Genomic DNA, 27,739 nt, shown 5'->3' with positions numbered 1-27,739 from the left:
TAAATGCAAATATATTAATATATATTTATATTGAAATGATTTACACGAGATTTAATAAATATATGTTTATAATAATTTACAAAATTATTTATTTGTGGGCGCAAACGGTATAAAATTTAGGTATATATGGGAAAATAAATAACAGACAAAATAAAATTTTATACTACATTATTATTTCTTTTTTTTTTAGGAGAAATTGTGGCAGCTGTTTTACAACCCAGCCCTAAACGGGTGAAAAATTCGCAAATTATTCTTTGTATTCGTCAATTTCTCGGTAATTATTTGATTGGCGATGGACAATAAGTTGTTAAAAATCTTTAACGTTTCATCGATCAGCTTGCCACGCGAACGAAACGTAATTGTCGGCATTGTCCATTGGCGTTGGTCAGATGGAAAATTTTTCAACCCCTTTGCGCACAGAATAAGCGAATTTCCTTGCGATTCCATTCACCGGCACAGCGCAATAAATTATGCATGCATTAACAATGACAAATCTTTGCCCTGAAAAGGGAACAAAATTCAAAGAAGGACCCGAAACGCGTGTCAGAGATGCTGATAGATCAATGATCCTCAGGTATACAAGGTATTAACCGTGCGAATTCTTAGAGACTGGTCACCGACACCCTGTTATGTTTACCGTGGTTAGTTAATACCCAGAAGGGCGTTAACAGACAATGCTCGGTTGAATAGGCCGCCGTTTAAGGGTTTTCCCAAACCGAGGTACTTCTTGCCCGTCGTCCATGACCCCCTCACAAATCGCAGCGCTGACATGCTAAGTTGAAAAGAACAATAGTCCCTTGGAATGAAAGGGTCCAAGCAAAGTGTTATTAATTCCTTCATTAGGCCAACGCATGTACTCGGGCACAGGTAGAAAATAATGTCTCCCGACACTTGCATCGACGTGCACGGGCATTTTATTGCTGGAGACACCTTACCAGCTGTTTTAGAATCCACGGCGAACCATTGTTTTAACGATCTCCCCATGAGGGGCCACCATAAAAATGCTTAAGCGCTTCTGGACGTTCTGCACGTAGGCACCCAACGTTTATTCCTTTTTTTAAGTATCCAGAGAAGATACAGCCCTTTTCTCTTGGCTTGCCTATCTGGTGTACTGTTTTTATATGGTTGGAAATGGTTATAGAGGGATCTGGTTAGAGATGTTCATATTGTTTGGGAGGTTTTTGAGTATTGAGTAAAGCAACATGTATTTCCATATCATTTTTATGTTTTGTTAAATATGTAAAGAGGGTTAAGCACCTTTTTTCTTGGTATCTTGGTTTATTTATCTGGTGTACTGTTTTTACATGGTTGGAAATGGTTAAAGAGAGCTCTAGGTAGAGATGTTAATATTGTTGAGAGGTTTTTAGGTATTGAAAAGCAATATCTTGTATTTCCATATCATTTTTATGTTTTGTTAAATATATAGAAAGGGTTAAGCACCTTTTTTCTTGGTATCTTGGTTTATTTATCTGGTGTACTGTTTTTACATGGTTGGAAATGGTTATAGAGAACTAGTTAGGGATGTTAATATTGTTGAAAGGTTTTTTGGTATTTTAAAACAATATCTTGTATTTCTACACCATTTATTTAACTTGTTAAATATCTAGAAAGAATTATGCACCCTTTTTCTGAAGTATCTTGACTTATCTATCTCCTGTACTGTTTTATATGGATGTAGATGGTTAAAGAGATCTAGTTGGAGATGTTAATATTGTTGGGAGGTTTTTAGGTATTGTAACACACCATCTTGCATTTCCACACCATTTATTTAACTTGTTAAATATCTAGAAAGGATTAAGCACCCTTTTTCTGAATATATCTTGGCTTAACTATCTCCTGTACTGTTTTTATATGGATCTAGATGATTAAAGAGATCTAGTTGGAGATGTTAATATTGTTGGGAGGTTTTTAGGTATTGTAACACACCATCTTGCATTTCCACACCATTTATTTAACTTGTTAAATATCTAGAAAGGATTAAGCACCCTTTTTCTGAATATATCTTGGCTTAACTATCTCCTGTACTGTTTTTATATGGATCTAGATGATTAAAGAGATCTAGTTAGAGATGTTAATATTGTTGGGAGGTTTTTAAGTATTGTAAAGCAAAATCTTGCATTTCCACACCATTTATTTAACTTGTTAAATATCTAGAAAGGATTAAGCACCCTTTTTCTGAATATATCTTGGCCTATCTATCTTCTGTACTGTTTTTATATGGATGTAGATGATCAAATAGATCTAGTTAGAGATGTTCATATTGTTGGGAGGTTTTTAAGTATTTTAAAACAATATCTTGCATTTCCACACCATTTGTTTAACTTGTTAAATATCTAGAAAGGATTAAGCACCCTTTTTCTGAATATATCTTGGCTTAACTATCTCCTGTACTGTTTTTATATGGATCTAGATGATTAACAGGTCTAGTCAGAGATGTTAATATTGTAGGGAGGTTTTTAGGTACTCTAAAGCAACATCCTATATTTCCACATTATCTAAACATTTTATTAAGTATGCAGAAAAAATTGTGTACTTTTTCTCTGAATTTGTGTCCTCTTTTCATATAATTGTAGATGACGATGCAGTTGGGTAACATTGTTAATGTCATAGGCGGTTTTTGGGTATTGTTTTCACGGGTCCAGTCGATTGCTTAATGCGCCGTGGGGGTTATCAGCGGAATTATCACGAGATGTCGTCTAGATTGCGGAGGTATTTGCGCAGAAGTACATGTGGTACGCGGATCGGGACATGTGCGATGCCCGTGCAACTCGTTGCACGAGAGTTCACTATCTCTCACTCAATTTGAGCCTCATCCGCCGTAAGCGGATCGACCAGGCTGGCCTTTTAACGTCGGATAGTCTCGCCTCTCCTGGCTCTAGAGCATAGACGCCTATAACAAACATTATCCGCCATAATGCCCCCGTGTAAACATACCTACCAACGTGCATCGTCCACCTCTCCGTCGTTCCGTCTTTTTCCCGTCTCCCTCTGCCCGTGGCCCGTCGACCGGATAAAAACTTTGCAAGTTTATTTAGCCGTTTAACGTCTAGCTGAGTTAAGTTTTTCGGGAGTCCTTTTTAGCGTGACCCCCTACACACGCTCACTTCCGGCTACAGCACGCGCCAACGTTCTGTTCCGTTTCTCTGGAGGGTTTTGCTGACAATTTTAGTCAATTACAGGAAACGTTGAGTTGGAAAATCGATATCGGTGGCTAGATATTCGTCGATATCTTCGATGCAAGGCTCTGCCAGGCCCCGGAAAGGGTCTCTATGGGTGGCCATTCGTACGAATATCCCCACTTCTGGCGGGCCCCTGAAATCCCCACCCCCGTTTTTGGGAAGGGACCGAGGTAGGGCCTGGAAAACTATTTAGGGATGTCGCGGTGGGGGTAGATCACAGTTTGAACGAAACCCTCCACGAGGCACGAAGTGTCCGTGGTTGGAACAAACGGGACTCTCTGACGTGCGTTAGAAGCGAAACCGCGCGACGGTACAGTGTTCAGAGTTAGGGTATTCGTAGGTGCGGCTCGTTCTCTCGTATAAAAAGACTTGTGATGCTTTGGATTATGTGCTGTGATCTGTGATTAGCGAACAATTCTATTCCTTTTGGATATACGCGAGTGAATGTCTCAATATTTTGGATACTCCGAGACAACGCAGAAACCGGTGAGTTGGACTCGGATCTCGGGGAAATTTTGTGGTCGACTGAAATTGTGTTCGCGGAAATGGGACATTCCGGTCGAAAAAGGGGCAAAACACTCGCTTCCGTTCCTCGGGAAAATAGTCGCTCGCAACAATAAGGGCTGCTTTCAATGCAACAGTTTCCCAAGCTTCGGAAAGAATGCTAATTTCTTCATTGTGCCCGAGCACGATCGCGAAAAGCGTTACCGTTCGGGCCTCACGTTTCAGAAAGTAGCGAAAAATTTATTCGACCCGAAAAAGATTTTATTGTTACTAAATGAAAGGGTACCGGAAATCGCTATTTTAACGCACTGCCGACGGGCAACGAGAATTTTCCCTTTATTACAAGTCTAATAATTTAACACAAGAAAAAAAATTCCAATATTGTTTACATATCATTCCTGAAAATTTCAATAAAATATATTAATTAGAAAAATAAGTTGAAGGAATTCTATTATATAACATCAAAATGTTGAAAAGTTTTACTATTTATAACGCCTGAAAATTTCAGTAAAATGTATTAATACTTGTCACATTTTTAGTATACATGTGATAAAGGAAAAATTTTAGTGGGTGATTCGCCAGGTCAAAATAAGACGAAAATCAAGAATACCAATTTGTCGATTGAGGCTTCGTTAAAAAGTTATTAACAGTTGCGCCTGTACGCAAGTGCCTATCTACTTAAGTTGCCTATCTACAGGCGCAACTGTTAATAACTTTTTAACGAAGCCTCAATCGACAAATCGGTGTTCCTGATTTTTGTCGTATTTTGACCTGGAGAATCTGCCACAAAAATTTTTCCCATGTTCACATATTTTTAAAATGTAAAAAGTTGTTTGATGTCCGTAATTGAGCATGTAATGTAATGTTGCAGGTGGAGGAGTACGAAGGTTACGTCTGCACGCGAAACGGCAACGTGTCGATACCGGAAGTGCCGGGTTCGAGAGTGTCGGAGGGCAGCGCGAAGCTATCGTTGCAATCGGGCGAAAACAATCATCGGGAAGAGAACAGCTGGTGGGCGGCGGAGGAGGGCGGAGGTCAGGAGATAAGAGAGCGTGATAAGGGCGCAGCGGTGGCGGGTGAGCTGGCTTGCCTCGCGGGTTACATGGCGGGGTACTTGAAGGCGGCGGGCGCCACTTGCGCCCCGACCGGAAGTCCTCAGTACCACCCCCACAGTCATCCAGCGATGGGGGTTGGTACTCATCCGCACCCACACTCTCATCCGCACCCGGGTGCACCTCATCCTGGACTGCCTTCGCCGTTCGCCCTCGCCACCCACGGTCATCCGCATCCTCATCCCCTGGACCATGGACTCGCGGCCTTCCCCCAAGGTTTGTCTTCATCATTTTCACTACACTGCGGATGTTTATGCATTTATGGCACATTTTCATTCTTGGAAAGGTACAGAATTCGATCAATCTGCAAAAATATAAGAAATACTTGGAGCAAGATACAAATTGTTACTTTAGGAAGCTACCATTTTATTAGTTCTGTTAATTTGCAGAAAGATCCGCAGTATATTTATCTGTTACTTCAGTTGTGTAGCTAGGGGACACCATAAGATACAATATTGATCTGTTGTAATTAAAAAGTACATAGTTTTATTGGTTTTTATTCAATGTGACATTAGGGAGGATTGTTTACATTCTGAACAGAGTGATTTAAGAAATTGTAGGTAATCTTTTTCCTTCAAAAGTATGTAGGTATCATAATTTTGTTGTTTTCCTTATATATCAGTCTATCTTTTTGTTGAAGATGGTTAATGTGGAGCTTTATTGGAAGCCACAATAGAGATAAATGTTTCCATCTTGAACAAAGTGACTCAAGAAGTTGTATTTAATCTTCTTGCTTCAAAAGTAAACATGGTATCATAATTCTGTCACTTGCCTCATACATCATTCTATCTATTTATTAAAAATGCTTGATATAGAGTTTTATTAGAAGCCACAATAGTGATACATGTTTTCATCTTGAACATAATAACCCAAGATATAGTATTTAATCTTCTTGCTTCAAAAGTAAACATGGTACCATAATTCTGACACTGTATTTATTAAAAATGCTTGATATAGAGTTTTATTAGAAGCTACAATAGAGATACATGTTTCCATCTTGAGCATAGTGAGTCAAGAAGTTGTAGAAATTGTAGTTAATCTTTTCACTTCAAAAGTAAACATGGTATCCTAATTTTGTTATTTTCTTTATACATCAATCTATTTTTTATGTTTAAAATGCCTAATGTACAGTTGTATTAGAAGCCACAATAGAGATAAATGTTTCCATCTTGAACAGAGTGTCTCAAGAAGTTGTATTTAATCTTCTTGTTTCAAAAGTAAACATGGTATCATAATTCTGTCACTTGCCTCATACATCATTCTATCTATTTATTAAAAATGCTTGATGTGGAGTTTTATTAGAAGCTACAATAGAGATACATGTTTTCATCTTGAACATAATAACCCAAGAAATTGTATTTAATCTTCTTGCTTCAAAAGTAAACATGGTATCATAATTGTGTCACTCTATTTATTAAAAATGCTTGATATAGAGTTTTATTAGAAGCTACAATAGAGATACATGTTTCCATCTTGAGCATAGTGAGTCAAGAAGTTGTAGAAATTGTAGTTAATCTTTTCACTTCAAAAGTAAACATGGTATCCTAAGTTTGTTATTTTCTTTATACATCAATCTATTTTTTTTGTTAAAAATGCCTAATGTACAGTTGTATTAGAAGCCACAATAGAGATAAATGTTTCCATCTTGAACAGAGTGACTCAAGAAGTTGTATTTAATCTTCTTGTTTCAAAAGTAAACATGGTATCATAATTCTGTCACTTGCCTCATACATCACTCTATCTATTTATTAAAAATGCTTGATGTGGAGTTTTATTAGAAGCTACAATAGAGATACACGTTTTCATCTTGAACATAATAACCCAAGAAATTGTATTTAATCTTCTTGCTTCAAAAGTAAACATGGTATCATAATTGTGTCACTGTATTTATTAAAAATGCTTGATATAGAGTTTTATTAGAAGCTACAACAGAGATACATGTTTCCATCTTGAGCATAGAGAGTCAAGAAGTTGTAGAAATTGTAGTTAATCTTTTCACTTCAAAAGTAAACATGATATCCTAATTTTGTTATTTCCTTTATACATCAATCTATTTTTTATGTTTAAAATGCCTAATGTACAGTTGTATTAGATGCCACAATAGAGATAAATGTTTCCATCTTGAACAGAGTGTCTCAAGAAGTTGTATTTAATCTTCTTGTTTCAAAAGTAAACATGGTATCATAATTCTGTCACTTGCCTCATACATCATTCTATCTATTTATTAAAAATGCTTGATGTGGAGTTTTATTAGAAGCTACAATAGAGATACACGTTTTCATCTTGAACATAATAACCCAAGAAATTGTATTTAATCTTCTTGCTTCAAAAGTAAACATGGTATCATAATTGTGTCACTTGCCTCATACATCATTCTATCTATTTATTAAAAATGCTTGATGTGGAGTTTTATTAGAAGCTACAATAGAGATACATGTTTTCATCTTGAACATAATAACCCAAGAAATTGTATTTAATCTTCTTGCTTCAAAAGTAAACATGGTATCATAATTGTGTCACTCTATTTATTACAAATGCTTGATATAGAGTTTTATTAGAAGCTACAACAGAGATACATGTTTCCATCTTGAGCATAGTGAGTCAAGAAGTTGTAGAAATTGTAGTTAATCTTTTCACTTCAAAAGTAAACATGATATCCTAATTTTGTTATTTTCTTTAAACATCAATCTATTTTTTTTGTTAAAAATGCCTAATGTACAGTTGTATTGGAAGCCACAATAGAGATAAATGTTTCCATCTTGAACAAAGTGACTCAAGAAGTTGTATTTAATCTTCTTGCTTCAAAAGTAAACATGGTATCATAATTCTGTCACTTGCCTCATACATCACTCTATCTATTTATTAAAAATGCTTGATGGGGAATTTTATTAGAAGCTACAATAGAGATACATGTTTTCATCTTGAACATAATAACCCAAGAATTTGTATTTAATCTTCTTGCTTCAAAAGTAAACATGATACCATAATTTCATCAATTTTTTTTCACTCAAAAATGCTTGATACATATTCTGAAGGAACTCTAGCTACACAATTGACCATATACCACAACTACCATCAAACAACGAACTATTTAATTACCCAAACGTTTGAAATTCGCGCCATTGCAATTTCTGAGGTTGCACAGGGTAACATGCCCAACGAATATTGACATTTTCACCTTGGTAAAAGTGTGGGGGTGTCATCGTGAGGTGGCGGTAGTATCCATACACCTGAGAATCTCTCAAAAAAATCGCAAATACTTATATCATCATAGCTCAACTAACAAATACTTGTCCTCCCCCTCTGATCAAAGCAGTCAGATTACGATTACTCCTGTCATTCGATAAAAAGGAACCCATCAGACCAGCGTAGAATTTGATTATCTCTGACGTACGTTGGAGTTTGAAAAAACGCATTTAAATGATCCGTTATAAACTGGGTTTTTATTTATGCTCCCGTGGAAAATATAAAAAGAATCGTCCGATCAATTACGGGAACGAGAGCTTAACGGGATTAAAATGACGTTCGATTGATTTATTTAGTAGTCGCGAACATATCGTGCAGTTTACTCCTGCGTTTAAGCTTCCGATCTCATCGTTCCTGGGAGGGGGGATGATGCATGTTTCTTGCGTTTCGCGTATCGCCGTCGTGCGTTATCTCGTAATAAAAGTATTCCCTCTGTCCGCCATACTGGCTATTATTGATTGTCATGCAAATCGATGCATCGACTGAAGCCGTACGCGGACGAAGTAAACTCCCGGGGCTTCTTAACTATAGTCAGCTTGTATCATTTTGTGGCAGGCGCTCGAATGCATTTCTCTTCGACGTTGCCTTTAAAAGCGCCGGCAGAACTTTTCTGTCGAAAATTCCGCATGAATTTCGACCGATCCGCACCAAATACGTTCTTGGTAAGCCCAGACATGTCGGAGCATGTGACATTGAGGCCTCAGATTTCTATAGAATCGAAATTCATGTGTGCTTCTTTTATTATCATTGATGCGTCTCATGGTCGTTCTCATTTATTCGACAAATATAGGGGCGATTTTATTGAATATTATATAACAAGTACAGGGATCTAGATGAGATAGTGCTTGACACGTTCTAAGGTTCATTGGCAAACATAATTAGTGCCTGCTGTGTAAGGGAATGTGTCTCATAAGTTCTCAAGGGGGAATATGTAGAGAATTGCTAATATTCGAGTCCTGTAAACGCGATGTTAGATTGTATGGGATCTGTAGATTCATCGAAATTAATTGACAATAGCTCCGGGGGAGAGGCGTGATTTTTTTTCCCCGGATTTGAAGCGACCTAGGTTCGCTCGTTAAAACCGGAAGCACCCTGTATACGCGTACGTAGCCGGTCTCTGTCGTCTTTTTCGCGGCGGTTTGAAAGGGGCCCCGGGAGAGGCGGCACAGAAAGAGGGAGAGAAAGAGCAGAGGGAGTCGGAATCGCGGCAAGAGGGTAGGGGGAGGGGGCTGGAATGCCCCGGCGAAGAAGAGCAGAGAGAACCATGAGAGTAAGCCGCTTATCAGGGTGGCAGCAGGCACTATAGGTCCAACCAACGCAGATAGGTGGGTTTCCATGGAAACACGGATCTGTCCGTTAGGTCCCTACGTACCCACGTCCAGCCGCCTATCCGTTGTAGGCGTATCCGCTACACGAAAAGCCGTGGAACGAGAGAGAAACGGATCGAGAGTATCTTTTCGCCTCGACGTGCGCGCGAGGAACGGAAGAGATCGGGCCAGGATCGCGGGGACGAAGGCACGCCGGTTTTATTGTTCGTTTATCAAGCAAACGTCACTGGGCGACCGAGTTTGGATTATTTCGTCGCCCCGACCGCCGGGGATATCGGGTCTCGTAGATCGTAGTTTCCCATTGGGTAGATCCGGTTTTTAATAGGCGATGCAGGGACCTTGATGACAAAATTCAAATGGGAAATTGTTGGGTGACAAGTGTCATGAAAAAATTACTTTTTATTGCGGGGGGGCGGAGGTTAAATACAGAGATTTTTGGTGTATATATTTAACCCTGAAATCCTATGCAGTTTTGAGAAAAAGATTCTTTATGGTAAATGTAATTGTTTGGTTAGAAATGCTTACTTGAAATTTTATGGGTATCTTTAAAACATCATAACTTTTGAACGGATTGGAGGATTTTAATGTTTAAAAATGCAAACGACGCGTATTTTAATAAGGAATATGTAGAAGTTCCAAAAATGATGAAAAAGTTGATCCTTGACATCGCAAAATGAGGGAGAGCCCATAAAAATGGTCCAATGTTCAAACAGCCATAACTTCTACAATAGTGAATATATTTCAATGAAATTTTGGGGAGAAGTAGAGCTTATATATACCTACAAAAAAGTATTAGACAACTTTTCTCTAGGACGTCAAATAAAATTATTAAAAATCAAAAACGAATTCTTAAGGAAAATCGACAGGTAAATCCCTAAATCGACGAAAACCAAAAATTTCAAATTGTTCTAAAAAAATTATTTTTAGCTAAGAGAGTTAATTACAATCATTTTTGGTGAATAGACATATACATGAAATCTTACTCAGTTTCGAGAAAAAAATTCGAGTAGGTTGACAAATTTCTTGACGAAATTAAAAAGTTTTAAATCATTTTGAAAAAATTATTTTTAGTTGTGGGGGTCAATAACAATCATTTTTGGTGAATACACATACCCCCGAAATTCTGTGTATTTTCGAGAAAAAAATTCTTTACCGAAAACATAATGTGAGGCCAGAAATATTGCCCTGAAATTCTTTAAAATATCATAACTCCTGAACGGATTGGGCGATTTTCATGTTTCAAAATGCAAACAACGCGTATTTTGGCGAAGAATATGTAGAAATTCCAAAAATGTTCCAAAAGTTGTTCCTTAACCCCGCAAAATAAGGGAGAGCCCATAAAAGTAGCCCATTTTTCAAATAACCATAACTTTTACAATAGTGAGTGTATTGCATTGAAATTTATTTGTGAACTAGAGCTCATAGATAGTTACAAAAATGTATTAAACAACATTTCCGTAGAACGTCAAACAAATTTATTAAAAATGAAAAACGGATTTTAAAGAAAAATCAACTGGGGGTAAGTCCCTAAAATCGTCGAAAAAACAAAAAATTTCAAATCGTTCTAAAAAAATTATTTTTAGCTAAGGGAGTTAATTACAATCATTTGTGGTGAATAGATATACCCCTGAAATCCTACTCAGTTTCGAGAAAAAAATTCTTTACCTGAATTTTGATACATATGTTTAAAAAATTCATAACTCCTGAACGGATTGGAGGATTTTAATGTTTAAAAATGCAAATAACGCGTATTTTAGTACACAATATTTAAAAATTCCAAGAATATTCGAAAAGTTGTTCCTCATAGGAAAATTTTAACAAAAATATCATTAACATGTTAATTAAATAATATCTCGGAGATAAACAATAATAAAATATTGTCGACTTTTAGCAGTACCATCAATCTGAAATATCAGAATGCCTCGCAAGTTTAAATCCAACACAAAAATTTCGTCCCGACATTAATATTTAGAAGTCGCGTGCGAGTAAAGAGGCAGCCCGTGTCGTTCCGGGGGTGGCTTCGTATGTCACTATTTATTTTATTATGCAATCGTACGCGCGGAGGGGCCTGAGAAGTGCGGTGGCACCCGGGGCGGAACGGAGGGTGCGAAAAAGCCCGGAGGGGCGTCGAAACGTTGTCGTTAACGCGTCGGAGCCGAGGTTTCTGCCGACACCGGGGTACGTGGGAATCTCGTCACATGCCTCGCCCTTTTCTCATTCGACGACTGCTATTTGTTGTCCCAGAGAAATTGCCCGTCCACTTAACTTCCTCCAACCCCCCGATCGCGTAAACAGACATCCACGCCTCTGATTTTCATATCGAATCGAGCCATAATCGCCCCGGAGCGACCCTGGAAAACATCCTTTTCCGATCCTTCCCTGTCAATTTTCGCTCGAATCACTGATCTTCTGATGTTTCTTCTCCAATTGGAGACTCGTGAAAATTTCAGTGGGGTAATAATGCGTTTGTTGGAGCTGGGGATTGTCGGTTAGGCTTAAACAGACATCTACGCCTCTGATTTTCATATGGAATAGAGCTATGGTCATCCAAGAGCAACCCTGGAAAACATCCTTTTTCGATTCTTGCTGTCAATTTTTGCTCCAATCACTGATCTTCTGAAGTTTCTTCTCCAATTCTGGGCTGGTGAAAATTTCACTAGGGTAATAACGCGTTAGTTGGAGCTGGGGGATTCCCCTTTCCATGCAATGACGTGTCTGGCTACAAGTTCTTGATGTCAAGTTCCACAGTTATGAGGCCACTCACTCGTCCTCATGCCTTAGTAGTAACTATTGTTAAATAATGTAAATTTTTTCAATCTCACCATAAAATAACTTCGTCCTTGACTAACATTACCGTCCCATCTAAAGTTGCAATAGCATAAGGCTTTCCTTCAGACGAACTGCTTTTCATATTCATGTCAGCTTCAATTCTATCTTTCCCTTTTATACGTTCAATATTATTATTATTCCTACTATCCGAACAACAGAAATCTTTATACGTGGGCAACAACGAATCCTCCTCCGTTTTCGTATCCTACCAAGAATTAAATTCCCTCCCAACAAATTGCCATCGACTTCGTCTATGTTAGAACAATCAGCTTTTTCTGGAACTTTCCCTACTTTGTAACTCTCTATCCTACAAGTTTTTTCTTTTTCGCGTTCTTCCGCCGCATCTAAATTCTCTTTCTCCGCTTCAAATTGCGAAGCATTCCCTGCAAATTCCTGCGAGTCAGATTTCAAATTTATATCCTGCTTAATCGAGCTCGAAACATTCTGTTTAAAGTCTTTGCACTCGTCAGTCATTTTATTCTCCAGCGTGGAGTCCAGATCTCCTATAATTTCTGTTGAAATATTCCGATTGCGCATGCGCGATATTCCCAATGTTTGGTAATCCACGCAGCTCGCTGCTGACTCGTCTGTTTTGTGAGCTTCGTCCTCCAAGTGGCAATCCTTGGGGTTACATTTTATTCGCATAAACGTTCCTCCGGGTTGAGCAACTAATAACGTTGGCGTCCCATCCGCCATATGCTATACAGGAATCAAACAATTGTTATTACTGTAAAATTTGTTTTCAATTAATCCCAGAGTGACCATACCTGCAGCGTAACTGTTCCTATTTGATTGGTACATTCCCATTTATTTAATCCAACTAACTTTCCTCTTCCTAGCTCTAAATTGCTCGACCATCTGTAAGACCTAACTACGCGATCGGTCAAGCCTAATATCATCTAGTTTGCACCATCTTCATCAACATCAGCTACTAGTACTACTTTTGTATTCGTTGGGATTCTTTGTACATGGACACATTCCATTTTACCAGACAACTCGTTTGCTTCACTATTACCGTCCGTTTGATCCGAACTCTGTGAATTTGTCATGTTAACACCTGTTGCTGCATCCATACCTGGATGACTTATAATTTTTATAATCTGCAGATTATAATTTCTCTTAATCGAAAGATAATATAGTTTTTAGCTCACCGGTCTTAATGTTATCTTGATCGGTTGTTTCCTTAGCTGACTGTTGAGTAGATGTCGCGTTAATAGTACTGGGATTCACAGATCTTGGACCGTAAAAGATATGCGCCCAGCCATCCCCGCAAATCACGACTAACGTGTTTCGACCATAACTAAAAAAATCTCCTATAGCAACGCTAGTAACAAAGCCTAAACCTGATATATTTTGCCTTAGCTCTGATCCCTGTTGAACATCGATTGAAAATAATTTGTCCAGTATCTAAAGAATTTAACCCCTTGCCGCACAATTACAACTCTGACTCATAAGTTCTTGATGTCAAGTTTCACAGTCATGAGGCTACTCACTCGTCATCGAGTCTTACATATTAAAATCAACACATTTTTACATTTACTAGGTACTCATAAAACAAATCTATTCTTCTCAGTATAAAGTTATTAACGAATAACTTACTTCGAAAATATAAAGTTCTCCCTCCGCAGTACCAACAACTAATTCATTATCACCGTCATTATCAACATCTCCTATCGTTAATCCATGTCTGCATACTGTGCCAGGTAAATCCCATTGCAGTCTTTTAACAAAACTGACGGCCCTCATTGTTAAACTAAATTTTATCCAGCTGGTGCTTTTGATACATTTAACGGGAATCTATGATTTAACATGGAAGGATGAAGGCATTGCAATCTACTAAGTGGCCATATTATATGAGTAGCTTTAGCAGTTATTAAACCGATAGAAACTGGTCCAAAAATATTAGAATCCGTAGAGCGGTTAATATTATCTCCTTCTACCCAACAATGACCTTCCGGTACCTGATACAAAAAAGATTTCGTTAACCATTTAAATAATATAGTCGTTCATAGTAAAATGAGTCAAATACCTGCAATACTTCTAACTTATATCCATGCGTATGTATAATATCACCGGCAATTCCTACAACACGTTTAATCAAAGTTTGCTCCGGATGTTTTGGCGACGTGAGGGATACTATTTCGCCAAGTTTAATATCTTGATTATGAGCTGCCCAACGGTTCAGAATAACGTAATCAGTATTGTCTCTATTTGGGTTCAAAGTTAGAATAAATAAAACAAATAAACAGTATACGTTTGAAAAATAGCATTAAATCATAAGTCGAGATAAGACATCCACACCATTGATTTTCATATGAAATCGAGCCATAATCGCTCCGAAAAACATCCTTTCTCCATGCTTGCTCTCAATTTTTTTCGAATCACTGATCTTCCGAAGTTTCTTTTCGAATTGTAGGCTCGTGAAAGTTTCACGAGGGTAATAATGCGTTTGTCGGAGGATCGTCGGGTTCGATAGAATTCCAATCGCTCAATTAGGCGTCAGGTTAAGGGCGGCACGTGGCCGAGCACGTGTGCCCGTCGTCGTTAACCAAGTGGCCACAAAACGTCCGGGCTAAACAAGCACGAAACCGCCCGGGGAAAAGTCTTGGAATCGCGGGACGAGCGCGTGTCGCGGGCAAATTGAGTGGGCGGACGGTTCCCGAAACGAGGGTCCCCGAATACAGGTCCGATCCTAATTGCAGGATAAACACTCGAGCTGAGTGAAATATCGCGTACGACGACATCGATACTTCCGCTTTCCTTCCGACGCGACGTAAACAGAGCGCCATGTATACGAGTATACGGGGCTTTTGGAACAATATATCGCAGTCGATGTTTATTTATTTATTTATTTATTTATTTAATTACGGGTTTGTGAATATTTAGATATAGTACAGTTGCAATAGTATAATGTAAAAGTCTCGTTAGATGCGTGTATTGTAATTTTTGAAGGAAGACGGGGAACCACCGAAGTAGTTCAAACAATGGTTAACACTGGATTTACGGGCATTGATCGCTTGTATATTTATTGATAACTTCCATGTTGATGATTAGTTTTATAATATGATTTTTGTTTTGATTAGAATATGTATTCATGCGAGTGCATCAATTAAGTTCAATATAAGTTGTTAGAAAATAATATTTACGCGGACTGCAATTTTAAATATGGAATCAGACACACGTCAAATTGAAGGCTTCTGGGAATCTAGTGTTAGACTGGTTCGAGTGTATTTAGTTTGCTTGAACCTCCAATTTTTCACTGTTGAGTGTATTTATTTTGCTTGAACCCCCCATTTTGACTCTCGAGTGTATTTAGTTAGATCGAACCCCATATTTTTGACTCTTGAGTGTATTTATTTTGCTCAAACCTCCAATTTTGACTCTTGAGTGTATTTATTTTGCTTGAACCTTCAATTTTTAACTATTGACTGTATTTATTTTGCTTGAACCTCTAATTTTTGACTCTAGAGTGTATTTATTTTGCTTGAACCTCCAATTTTTGACTCTTGAATGTATTTATTTTGCTTGAACCTCGAATTTTTGACTCTAGAGTGTATTTATTTTGCTTGAACCTTCAATTTCTGACTCTCAAGTGTATTTAATTAGTCCAGACCCCCAATTTTAACTGTTCAGTGTATTCAATTAGGTCTAACCTCCAAGTTCAACTCTCGAAAGTCTATTTAATTCGCTGGAACTTCCCAGATTTGACTCTTGAGTGTATTTATTTTGCTCGAACCTTCAATTTTTGATTCTCGAGTGTATTTAATTTGCTCAAACCTCCAATTTTGACTCTTTAGTGTATTTATTTTGCTTGAACCTTCAATTTTTAACTATTGACTGTATTTATTTTGCTTGAACCTCTAATTTTTGACTCTAGAGTGTATTTATTTTGCTTGAACCTCCAATTTTTGACTCTTGAATGTATTTATTTTGCTTGAACCTCGAATTTTTGACTCTAGAGTGTATTTATTTTGCTTGAACCTTCAATTTCTGACTCTCAAGTGTATTTAATTAGTCCAGACCCCCCAATTTTAACTGTTCAGTGTATTCAATTAGGTCTAACCTCCAAGTTCAACTCTCGAAAGTCTATTTAATTCGCTGGAACTTCCCAGATTTGACTCTTGAGTGTATTTATTTTGCTCGAACCTTCAATTTTTGATTCTCGAGTGTATTTAATTTGCTCAAACCTCCAATTTTGACTCTTGAGTGTATTTATTTTGCTTGAACCTTCAATTTTTAACTATTGACTGTATTTATTTTGCTTGAACCTCTAATTTTTGACTCTAGAGTGTATTTATTTTGCTTGAACCTCCAATTTTTGACTCTTGAATGTATTTATTTTGCTTGAACCTCGAATTTTTGACTCTAGAGTGTATTTATTTTGCTTGAACCTTCAATTTCTGACTCTCAAGTGTATTTAATTAGTCCAGACCCCCAATTTTAACTGTTCAGTGTATTCAATTAGGTCTAACCTCCAAGTTCAACTCTCGAAAGTCTATTTAATTCGCTGGAACTTCCCAGATTTGGCTCTTGAGTGTATTTATTTTGCTCGAACCTTCAATTTTTGATTCTCGAGTGTATTTAATTTGCTCAAACCTCCAATTTTGACTCTTGAGTGTATTTATTTTGCTTGAACCTTCAATTTTTAACTATTGACTGTATTTATTTTGCTTGAACCTCTAATTTTTGACTCTAGAGTGTATTTATTTTGCTTGAACCTCCAATTTTTGACTCTTGAATGTATTTATTTTGCTTGAACCTCGAATTTTTGACTCTAGAGTGTATTTATTTTGCTTGAACCTTCAATTTTTGACTCTCAAGTGTATTTAGTTAGTCCAGACCCCCAATTTTAACTGTTCAGTGTATTCAATTAGCTCTAACCTCCAAGTTCAACTCTCGAAAGTCTATTTAATTCGCTGGAACTTCCCAGATTGGACTCTTGAGTGTATCTATTTTGCTTGAACCTCCAATTTTTGACTCTTGAGTGTATTTATTTTGCTTGAACCTCGAATTTTTGACTCTTGAGTGTATTTATTTTGCTTGAACCTCCAATTTTTGACTCTTCAGTGTATTTATTTTGCTTGAACCCCCAATTTTTGACTCTCGAGTGCATTTAATTTGCTCCAAACCCCAATTTTGACTCTCGAAAGTGTATTTAATTTACCCCAACCCCCAATTTTTGACACTCCAGTGCATTTAATTAGCTCGAACCTCCAATTTTTCACTCTGGAGTAGATTAAATCAGCTCAGACCCCCAATTTTGACTCTTAAGTGTATACAATTCGCCCCAAACCCCCAATTTTGACTCCCCACTGTATTTAACTTGCCCCACCCCGCAATTTTCGACTCCCAAACCCCGGTTTCCGCCTCCTAAAATCGTCAGTCGGTTCGCGCGACATGGGCGGAGCGCTCTAGACACTGTCGAAGAGGAAACGGCGGAAAAAGGCATCGGTCGTGAAGACGGTAACACGAAGCTTATCCGATTATTTGCCTGTCCCGGATGTGTGTTGGTATTTCGTTACTTACTTACCTACGGTCTCGTCTCCGCTAGATTATGCTCGAAGGACGCGTATTCTTTTCCGAAAACCGCGCGTCCACCGACGTTCTCGTGTTCAGATCGTTTTCTCGAACGCCGCCAACCTTCGTAAGGTAAACCCTTATCTGCTTTGTGCAGCGATTTTCGGGTCACCCTGTAAACGCAAAGTCGGCCAAATGTTTTCGTAGCTGATGGCCTTTTAGAATTCCCACTCGAGGATCCTGTGGGCACGTGCTATCATCCCACGGTCCCCTTGAATAATCCCTCTCCGCCTCCTCCTCCACCTTTCTATTCGCGTTTTAGCTTTTAATTAATTTTCGATTCCCTTCGCGTATTCACTTTCAGTCGATCTTTCGCGACCAGGGCTCGTCTTTCTCGCTTCTCCTTGGAATTTCCCACTCGTTTCGTATTCTATGAATACAGAAGCAACCTCGTAGTCGCGGAACGAGTTTCCCGCATCGCCAGCTTCCTCGATCCCCGCCTCCTCCTTCGATCTACGCGATATTCGCGCGCCACCGGTAATTTATGGTTCAATCTCCGCGACTGTTAACCGTTTTGATGAATGGCGCGCGACCGGCAACCGGTTAATTTATCGTGTAATTACGCGCCGCGTGGTTTTATCCGCGTTTCTTTCGTACGGCGTTGTAATTGATATTAATTCACATTTTCTAATTCGTCGAGCGTTAGAAGTATCGCCTCGTTATTTATTATCCGGTCTAATCGAGCTATATTTCATCCGCGGGGCACGGTTTCAGATCGTATCGCGGATAAGCAGGCGCCATCCCGTGTAATTCATTCCCAACGATCGTGGAAACTCTACGTTTAACGCTAAAAAGACGGGGGGCAGAAGACGATCAATTAAATTCACACCGTCGCGATCAATTATTCTTTCGTTAGGTTGTACGCCGTCTCGTTGGAAGCTAAATGGGCTTTAATGAACGGCGTGTTTTATTTCTAAGGAGTAAAACGAATTAACTGTACGCGAGGAGTGTTAGATTGCGTTGGGGATTGATATATAATCGATGGATGATTGAGTAAGTGGATGTCGATACTCTGTTTTATCGACAGAGTCATATTTATTATTATAGTTTGTCCTATCACTCCTAACAATTAATATAAATTATAATACATCATAAATTTCGTTACTATACTGTGCAAACATTGTAAATTCTGCTCTTTATCTCAATTTTTAAGAAATATCAACTTCCATATTATTGATATTGAGGTTTTTAATGCAAAATGTGATTTTTTAGAGACATATGTTTCATTTTCAACGAATTACTTACCTACGAATCGTGGTAGATCGCAATATATCGATATATAATCGATGGATGATTCAGTAAGTGGATGTCGATACTCTGTTTTATCGACAGAGTCATATTTATTATTATAGTTTGTTCCATCACTCTTAACAATTGATATAAATTATAATACATCATAAATTTCTATATTATACTATGCAAACATCGCAAATTCTGCTCTTTTTCTCCAATTCTTAAGAAAACCCAACTCCCATACTATTAATATTGAGATTTTTAATGGAAAATTTGATTTTTTAAGTACATATGTTCCATTCCCAACGAATTATTCACTTACGAATCGTGTTAGATCGCAATATATCGATATATAATCGATAGACGCCCCCAGCAGTAGTCAGTCGATAACTCTGTTTTACCGACAGAGCGAGAACTCGCGATTATAACTCCCGACAGGGCGAAATTACTGTGAAATTACGTTAGCAGTCCATTGACTTCGACGGATCCCGGTTCCGCTCGGGCGGGCCATAGGGAAGGAAGAATCCAATAACCAGAAAACGAATTTGCTATTAGGGTCGCGACTGATCCCGTTGCGGGCCAACGAGCCAAGAGCAACCCTTATACCAACCCCCGGGTTTCGTTTCGCGCTGACGATAATATATCGAATCATACTTCAGTACGCAGCGGGTGTTTGCCGTCCCATTAGGGTCGCTTTCCAACGCATCCGAATCGATCTGGGCGAGACGCGTTCGCGTTCGATCGCCTCCGCGAGGAACAGTTCTTGGACGGTTTTTTTGGGACAGTCGAGGATTTCTGAGCCCCCCCGAATCTCCTCCCGGCAGAATTCAAGCAAACGAAGGGCTTTTCCTCGCGCCCACTCATCGCCCGGCGGAAGCAGGCGGAAGACCATAATCGGAATTCCATTGTCTCGTTGGTGGATAAGGGCCTGGCTCTCACAGGGGCCGATGTATAGCCAGGCAAAGGCAGTCGTTAACGGTAGCGCCAACGCCCACTCGACAATCAAGCATCCTCTGGATCCGTTCCTCTCTCTTCCCCCGGCCACCTCACCCCCCCTCCTCTGCCCCGGTACCCGGTTGGATCCGCCATGGAACAGAGAAGATACGGATCATAGATTCAACGATCGCGGGCGTGTCGTGCCCGTCGTTGCGACGGTAGCCAACCCGGCATGGAATTTTACATTGTGGCCCGTGCAATCTGTCTCGAAGATCTACCTGGGCACCACGTTGATAGCCCACTCGACCAGTTCGTTAGCCGACGATCGCGCGTATGCATCATCGTCGTCATCCTTTGCTTCCTCGAGTTGTTATTGCTGTTAAGGCAACGGTAGATACCACCGATACCGGACTCCCCTCCCCCTCTTTCTTGTCGTTTGTTTTTCCCTCGTATTATCCACAGGACAACCCATTGAGTTCAATAGTACGATAATAAACACGAGCCACGGGGGTCTAAACAAATTGCAAATAGGAGCAAGAGTGCAGAAGCTCTTCCCTAGAGTAGTGGAAATCGCTTTTGAGGAAGTAGTGGGTGCAAGTTACAGTATTTTTGTCGCTTTCTTCCTCGTATTGTTCACAGAATAACCCAGTAGGTTCAACAGTACGATAATAAACCCAAGCTACAGGGGTCTACACAAATTAGGCATAGGAGCAACAGTGCAGAAGCTCTTCCCTAGAGTAGTGGAAATCGCTTTTGAGGAGGTAGTGGGTGCAAGTTACAGTATTTTTGTCGCTTTTCTCTCAGTATTATTCACAGAATAACCCAGTAGGTTCAACAGTACGATAATAAACACAAGCTATAGGGGTCTACACAAATTAGGCATAGGAGCAACAGTGCAGAAGCTCTTCCTCACAGTAGTGGAAATCGCGTTTGAGGAGGTAGTGCACACAAGTTACAGTATCCACCTACCATTAAAGAAGCCTAAAGATGTACTATGTACTATAACTTCCTAGGTATTCCCCTTTTTTTGCATTATCATCCACAGAGCAATCAATGAACGCAAACAGAGCAATAATGAAACACAGGAAAATGATCTCTTCCTCGTACAGTGCAAGTGTTACCTCGATAATTATTACTTCCAACCTCGACGCTGCGGGATTTAAAAGCCAGGAGGCCCGGGAATATACGCGACAATGTCTCCTCCGGTTGCTTTCTCTTCCCGCCATAAACCACTCCTCCGACTTACGCTCCCGGGTCGGGAAGCTGCCGCTTTTAATTCCGCTCTTTTCTTCGTCCCTTCCTCGTGCTTTCTCTTTTTTGCATCGACTCCGCCGCGGCGGAACAAGCGCGAACAAAGGCACTACCGCGGGGGTTCACCCGTGAACGAAGAAATCTCACCGGAGTACGAGACCACCGGCGAGGTCGCGAAAAAACGATATCTAGCTCGAACTGCGAGGTCGAGTGGGGGTGGGGGGGGGCAGACACACAAAGAAGTTTTCATCTTTACTTATCGCATTACGATTCCTAGAAGCAGTGGGGGTCTTTAAAATGCTCGGTTCGGCCGAACGCGACGCTCTCCCGGGTGGACTGGTATCCACCATTCCTTTCACGACTTTACGATCCAGCTTCCAACCGGGAGACACTGGCCAGGCGCAGTTTTCCAGGCTCTTCTTTTTATTGGCCCGTTGTACGTTGGCGTGTCGGGATACCGTCGTTTCCAGAGGCAGCTGGGAACGAACCGCGACTTTGGTCCTCTCGGATGGTCGTGTATTCCGGGGTGTACCCCTCCCCTACCTAGCCGCGTCCCCCCCTCGTACCGCCGTTCTGGCTTGTCCCCCGGCCTCCAGCGCGCCCCGCCGCCCCTCTGACCCCCTCATAAGCGGATTACGTGGGTCCCGAAACGAGCCAAGCGAGGCTCGATGGCACGAGGAAGGCAGAGGAGGGTGGATCGTGGCAGGGAGGGGGGAACTGTTCAAAATTACGCTATCGCGACCTCGCAACGCTTACACCCCTCCGCACCACCCCCTTTTCGCTCCTACGGTCTGCGGTGGTGACGCCTCACCCTTCTCGACCTCCTCGACTGCTCGTCTTCTCGAGCCGCGTCCTCGATGCTCCTTTGCCCGGCTCTCGCGACTCGTCGACGATGTCGAATATTCCCGGGGACCCCCGTGTTGTTGTTTGTTCCGTGAACGGTCCTCCGAACTATCCGCAGCTACCACGGCTCGTCAATTCACCTCTCGGTCTCTTTCGTTTCAGGAATGAATCAGCGCAAACAGCGCAGAGAGAGGACAACCTTCACCAGGGCGCAATTGGACGTGCTGGAGGGACTCTTTACCAAGACGAGGTACCCCGATATCTTCATGAGGGAGGAGGTGGCGCTTAAGATCAACCTGCCGGAGTCCAGAGTTCAGGTAATTCAAGTTACACTCATAGTTGAAGTTGCTACTCAGATGAATGAGAAGTCTTAAGGTAGGAGTGCAATGTTAGAGTTCAGTGACCTCCCAAAACAGAGTCAAACCAATCATTGCACGTTGTTTGCCATGTGTTTACCAGTCATTTCAAGAAGTTTTAAGACACAAAAGATTGTAGCAATGCAATGTTAGACACCTATACCCTCTCAACCATAGTCAAACCAGCTACCCTACCGGTGTTTTGCGCCAACTTCACCAAAAATTCCGGAACACACGTACGTTCGAAATCAATTGCACGTAACCGGGGGGTAGCCAGGGGGTTGGCTTTGTGCGTCGCGAACAGTAACAAGTCACCGAAGAACGAGATTGTTCCGGGCGTTAACGATAGAGAGAGAAAAAGGGAAGGAGAGTGGTTCGTGCTCCGGCAAGCGCAGACGAGATTTAAGGTATTTACACAACTCGGTGTCGCGTCCCTTCGGTTTCGCCATTGTACCCGGTCGTGGCTGTACATTGATAGATGCGACGACGAGCTCGTTGACGCTTTTATTGCGGTCCTCGTGACATCTTTATTTCGTCGCGGGGCGTCTGGGAGTCACGATCCTCGACGCTCCCGTGGATTCCTATCACGATCGCGCCATTAGACGCGTTTTCCCCCGGCGGGCGGTGGGTGTCGCGACCCTCAATTTTCGGGGGTCTCGGCAGTCGATTCGGGGTCACCGAGCCCGGAGCTAACTCGGTACGACGCCGCCATCGCGAGATATAGGACACAAAGCGAGGAAATTCTGCCCAAGCGGAGTTTCCACGCGAAGTTAAGCCCCCCCCTTCCTCCTCCCCGCCTCACGGTGAATGGAGGCGCAACTGCAAAAGGGTGTAACACACGTGTGCTCGATGTACATTGTAGAGGCGTACCCACGTGAACGAATAATATCCAAGGGGGGGAGACAGACGGATCTAAAAGTTTCCCTGGGAGAGGGGCGCGTAGGTAGAGGAACACAGAAGCGCAATGTATGGAGCACAACATATAGTTGATTTGTTCCTGGATTATAGCCCTTCGTTCCATCTCGCTCGCGAGACTCTCTGCGAGTGAACGACACAGCTGCGCGCTGTGTTTGCCACGTTTGAATGCCTCCCGGGTCGTCCAGGAACGCGTCGAAAGTTTATCTCCGTTTTAACGATCGGAATTATGTATCTTGCGATATTCCTGAAGATTCTTTGTTCCTTCGTATCGATGTTCAAGGAAATTACACCCTTTCTCAGCTCGTGTTGGGAGTGCAAATAGGAAAGTGTGTTTGTCATGAGCGTCAACGCAGCTGTTGCAGCCAGTGACGGGTTGCACGGTAACCAGATGGTGATGCAATTTACACCTAGCCATCGATACACGCTGGTGGAGGCTGCGGTCGCGGGGCCCCCGGAGGGCTCGTTGGTTTTTGGGGTAGCTGCGAACTGTGCTCCGCGAGGGGGTGTCGTTGTGCAAACACGGAGCGGTAATGGGCGTTTTCCTCCCTCCGGATCGTTTCTCTTGCGGTTGATACGCAATATCCGCGTTTCACGTCGGATCTTCGCACCCCATTCTCGCCGTGTTTGCGAGCACATCGCGTCCAGGGATAAGGAACCTGCCCTTTGAATTTCTAATTTCTTTCGACACCTCGTTAGCTTTAACTTTTCAACGGTTCCCCCTCTCTCCTCTTTTCTGGGGGTCATTGTGCGTTGGAAAGGGTTTTCCTTCGGTTCGGAACTCGACCAACTAGCGCGGAATCCGTACTGGGAATCCCGTGTCCGCTTGGACGGTTCGCGCTCCTCGCAACAACTGTTACAATGCCGCCGATAATAACAACAATGACGACGGGTCCCGGTTTTCGAAGGCATAGATTCATAGGATCGCACCCCTGGCCGCATTGTGCTCACGGATTACAGGGGGTGCGTGAGGGGGAGTCGAAAGGGGGCTTGCGAGCTTTTGCGGCCTATCGAGGGATGCTTTCTTTTTTCTTCGTCGTCCCCTTTTTCGATTCCACTTACGCGTCCACGTCGCACGAACACAGACACGTACCCGCGGAATCATTCGATCTCCACTAGCAGGGTGAAAACAACCCCTAGGATGCGCTTTGATTCGCGCATGCGTGGCTGAAACCGCCGTAGACGCGGGTCCCCAGGGATATTCCGACGTCGGTTGCTTGTTATTGTTGCGATTTAATGAAATGTTACGGCCGTCCGCCCGCGATTACTTTCCCATTGCGCCGATTAACTCCCCATTGGTACGGCTCCGTCGCGAGGGACGGGACACCTTTTCTTCTCCAGGCTCCCTCGGGCCATGGTTCCGTAGAAACCCTTCGAGATATTCCCTCTTCTGCTTCTCGTTCTTCTTGAAACGCAATTTCATAGATATTATTAACGCTAGAACTATTTAACAAAATTAGAATTCAAAGTTTCCTTTTCTATTTCTTTCATACGCGATTGAAAATGTTATCGGTGTATTGTGGAGATTCTGGCGAGTAAAACGAGTACAAACACGGCACCATTCAAACAACTTTTCAAAAATATTTTTCAAAAATAGTGCAATTAATGATACTCAGAACCACGCCGTGTTTGTACTCATTCTACTCGCCATACTCTCGCCAGTACACCGACGATACTCTCACCCCCATTTGAATCTACCCAGAGTCGCCCTTCACGTTCCGTTCTTGTCTGCGTAGGTGTGGTTCAAGAACCGTCGCGCGAAATGCAGGCAGCAGCTCCAGCAGCAACAGCAACAGCAACAGCAACAGCAGCAAACCTCCCCGTCGAAGGGGTCGCCCAGATCGAATCAGACTCAGAGCAACAGCAACAACGGCAACAAGATGTCGACGAGCTCTACGGCGACGCCCAGCAGACGTTCTTCCCCGGTTTCCCCGCCTCGCGGCAAGGAGGCACCAGGTCCCAACTCGCCGTTGCTCTCGACGACGTCCACTTACCCGCGTCTCGGCGTAACGCCGACCGGAGGAAGCGGCGCGAACAGCGCCCTCACGACCCCGTCGCCCCCTTTGACACCCGGTTCCAGCCAGCTACCACCGTCGTCTTATCCACCTCCCATGAACCAGATTCATCACGGCGAGTATGGTTTCACTTGGAGTTCAGCGTCGCCCGGCTCGGTGAACCCGAGCCAATGTTACGCCGGGCAGACCTACAACGCTTACCAGAACCCGTACACCAGCGGCGATTACTATCAGACCCAGATCTCCCACATGCACCACAGCCCCCAAGGAAACTACCATCATCCCCAGTACCACCACAACATGACTCTGACGTCGTCCATGTCCCACTTGACCAGCCACCACTTGAACCCGACCGGCACGAACGACATGGCCGCCTCGCCAGCCGACTCTGAGGGCTACATCCTGCCCGACCAGAAGTACCAGACGATGGTATAGCGGTCCGGTAGGTCCTCCGGGATATACCATCGCGGACAGGAGGCTTCCTCAGCAGCTGGCTCCTCCGCCGCCTACCACTGGCGCCTAAACTCCGCGGCGAGCTGTCTCGAGATCAACGGGAACATAGATTCGGACGACAACTAAGAGGATCTTGGGAACTCACGCGTCCTCCATATTGGTCCACCTTCGCGTTGGTCGCGGGCGCGAAGTAAGGACGAGGGAAATCAACGACACGTGGATTCGCGGTTCTGGTGGTCAATGCAAACGTCGATAAAGATCGAAGTGGATCCTTTTATCATCGTTTGCAGCGTGTCCGCCGGAAGTCGAGTCGGGAACGCGTGCGGATAATGGCGGACGTGGGAATTGGTACGGTTTGCCTATCATTCGCGTCGCGTTCGTGGAATCGGAAATATTTGGATCGTTCACTGAGAAATGATTTGGTTCGAGTATTTTTGGTGTCGTTGACGATCAGGGAGGAATATCGTGTGGTTGTCGGGATGAGTTCGTCGCTTTAACGAAAGACAATCGACGGAGCAAGATCGACGTTCCTTCTCCTCCATTCCCGCGAGTTTTTTACGTTTACGAATCCGACGATCGACATTTATATTTTGCGAGCAACCGACGAGCAAAGACGATTTGTACATTTCTCCGACGCGTCACGAGAGAACCCACCCCGCGGTCGATTATTTTTATCCGGTATATAGTCGACGAGTACTCATCATCACTGCCGTTCTTATTCTTAGTATTATCGTTCTGATCTTTATTATTACGATTAATAATTGTATCGATAATCATCCATATCAAGCACGGCCAGTAGCCGGAAGTTTGTGTAAATAGGAACCAAAAAAAAAAAAAGAAAAAAATATGAAAAAAACATGGATAGTGCGCCCGGTGTGTGTGTGCGTGTTCGAGAACGATCCATGGATCGTTCGGATCGAGATCGCTGATTATAGCGCGGACGAGCTTTTTACTCTCGAAACCGGAATCCGAGCACTTTTGAGAAAAAAAGGAAAACCGGGGGAGAAAAAAAAAAAAGAAAAATGAAGTTTCTTCGTCGCGCTGTTTCCGAGCAAATCGTGAAAAGAAAAAAACAGGCAAAAAAATATGAATAAAAGTCGCATACTTAACCGTGAGTGTATATTTCGTGTATACAACCCTAATGTATATTATCGTGGCTTAGAGGATTTAAAGATATCATTAATATTAATAGCAAGATGATAATGTAAACCGTAATGATTATTGTGCGCACATAGACACGTAAGTTACTTTGTAATAATACCACGCGGATGTACATAACTCTATCTAAATTGTAAGGCTAACATGATTGTTCTATCATGTGAGAAGAGAATCTTCCTACGTCAAAATAAAACATCGCATATTATTAATAAAATCGTTTCGTTTATTTATCGCGTCGCCGGCCGATCGATCCGTCGATTTTCTAATTAACGTAAAATTCGAGCGCGTCTTGCGCTATAGATCGCCTACCCGGCCTCCTATTAATCACATTGACGCTGGCAAGATCCCCCCGCCGCGGGCTGTAATTTTGCTAATGCACCTGAAATTAATTAACATTAAAACGGTACCCGCGTCGCATTACTCGAGCGAGCCGTATCGATCGCGAACCATTAAAGGCCGTATTAATTACAGACTCGCGGTCACCATAATCGTGAATGCAATTTGCGTGCGCGCGAGAATCCCCTCCCCCAACGTTATCCTGTTTTCCGCGAAATTAAAAAAATCGTCGCGATAATCTTCAATTAAAAACAGTTTCCCTTCTGGTATTGATTTGATGTACAGTGCATTACTACCAACGTATTGGCGAGATTCTCCCGTTTAAAACGAGTACAAACACGGCACCATTCGGACGATTTTTGATTATCCAAAATTCAGAATTTTTCAAAAATATTTTGAGCAAGTCAAATAGAAGTAGTCCGAATGGTGCCGTGTTTGTACTCGTTTTAAACGGGAGAATGTCACCAA

The 27,739-nt window shown here is 41.9% G+C and overlaps 2 protein-coding genes across 2 annotated transcripts in view; one reads left to right on the top strand and one right to left on the bottom strand.

The window, feature by feature from the left end:
- Nucleotides 1-26,423, top strand: part of LOC122399734 (homeobox protein OTX2-like) — a 74,682-nt gene extending 48,259 nt beyond the window's left edge. The window contains exons 2-4 of the mRNA XM_043400642.1: nt 4,555-5,011; nt 22,201-22,355; nt 25,046-26,423. Of these exons, the coding sequence (XP_043256577.1) occupies nt 4,786-5,011; nt 22,201-22,355; nt 25,046-25,759 (1,095 nt within the window). The 5' untranslated portion in view covers nt 4,555-4,785 and the 3' untranslated portion in view covers nt 25,760-26,423. The remainder of the gene's footprint in view (nt 1-4,554; nt 5,012-22,200; nt 22,356-25,045) is intronic.
- Nucleotides 13,836-14,422, bottom strand: LOC122399778 (mitochondrial inner membrane protease subunit 2-like; the record flags this gene model as incomplete). The annotated part of the gene is made up of 2 exons (XM_043400728.1): nt 13,836-14,159; nt 14,228-14,422. Coding segments are annotated over 2 exons (396 nt in total), but the record flags the coding sequence as incomplete, so codon positions are not given.
- Nucleotides 26,424-27,739: the final 1,316 nt, after the last annotated feature.

Source organism: Colletes gigas, unplaced genomic scaffold (assembly GCF_013123115.1).
Source record: "Colletes gigas isolate AHSC1104 unplaced genomic scaffold, ASM1312311v1 Colletes_gigas_Sc00015, whole genome shotgun sequence".
Taxonomy (NCBI): Eukaryota; Metazoa; Arthropoda; class Insecta; order Hymenoptera; family Colletidae; genus Colletes; species Colletes gigas.
Note: the sequence above shows the minus strand (reverse complement) of the source record. Positions and strands in the feature narration are given on the sequence as shown.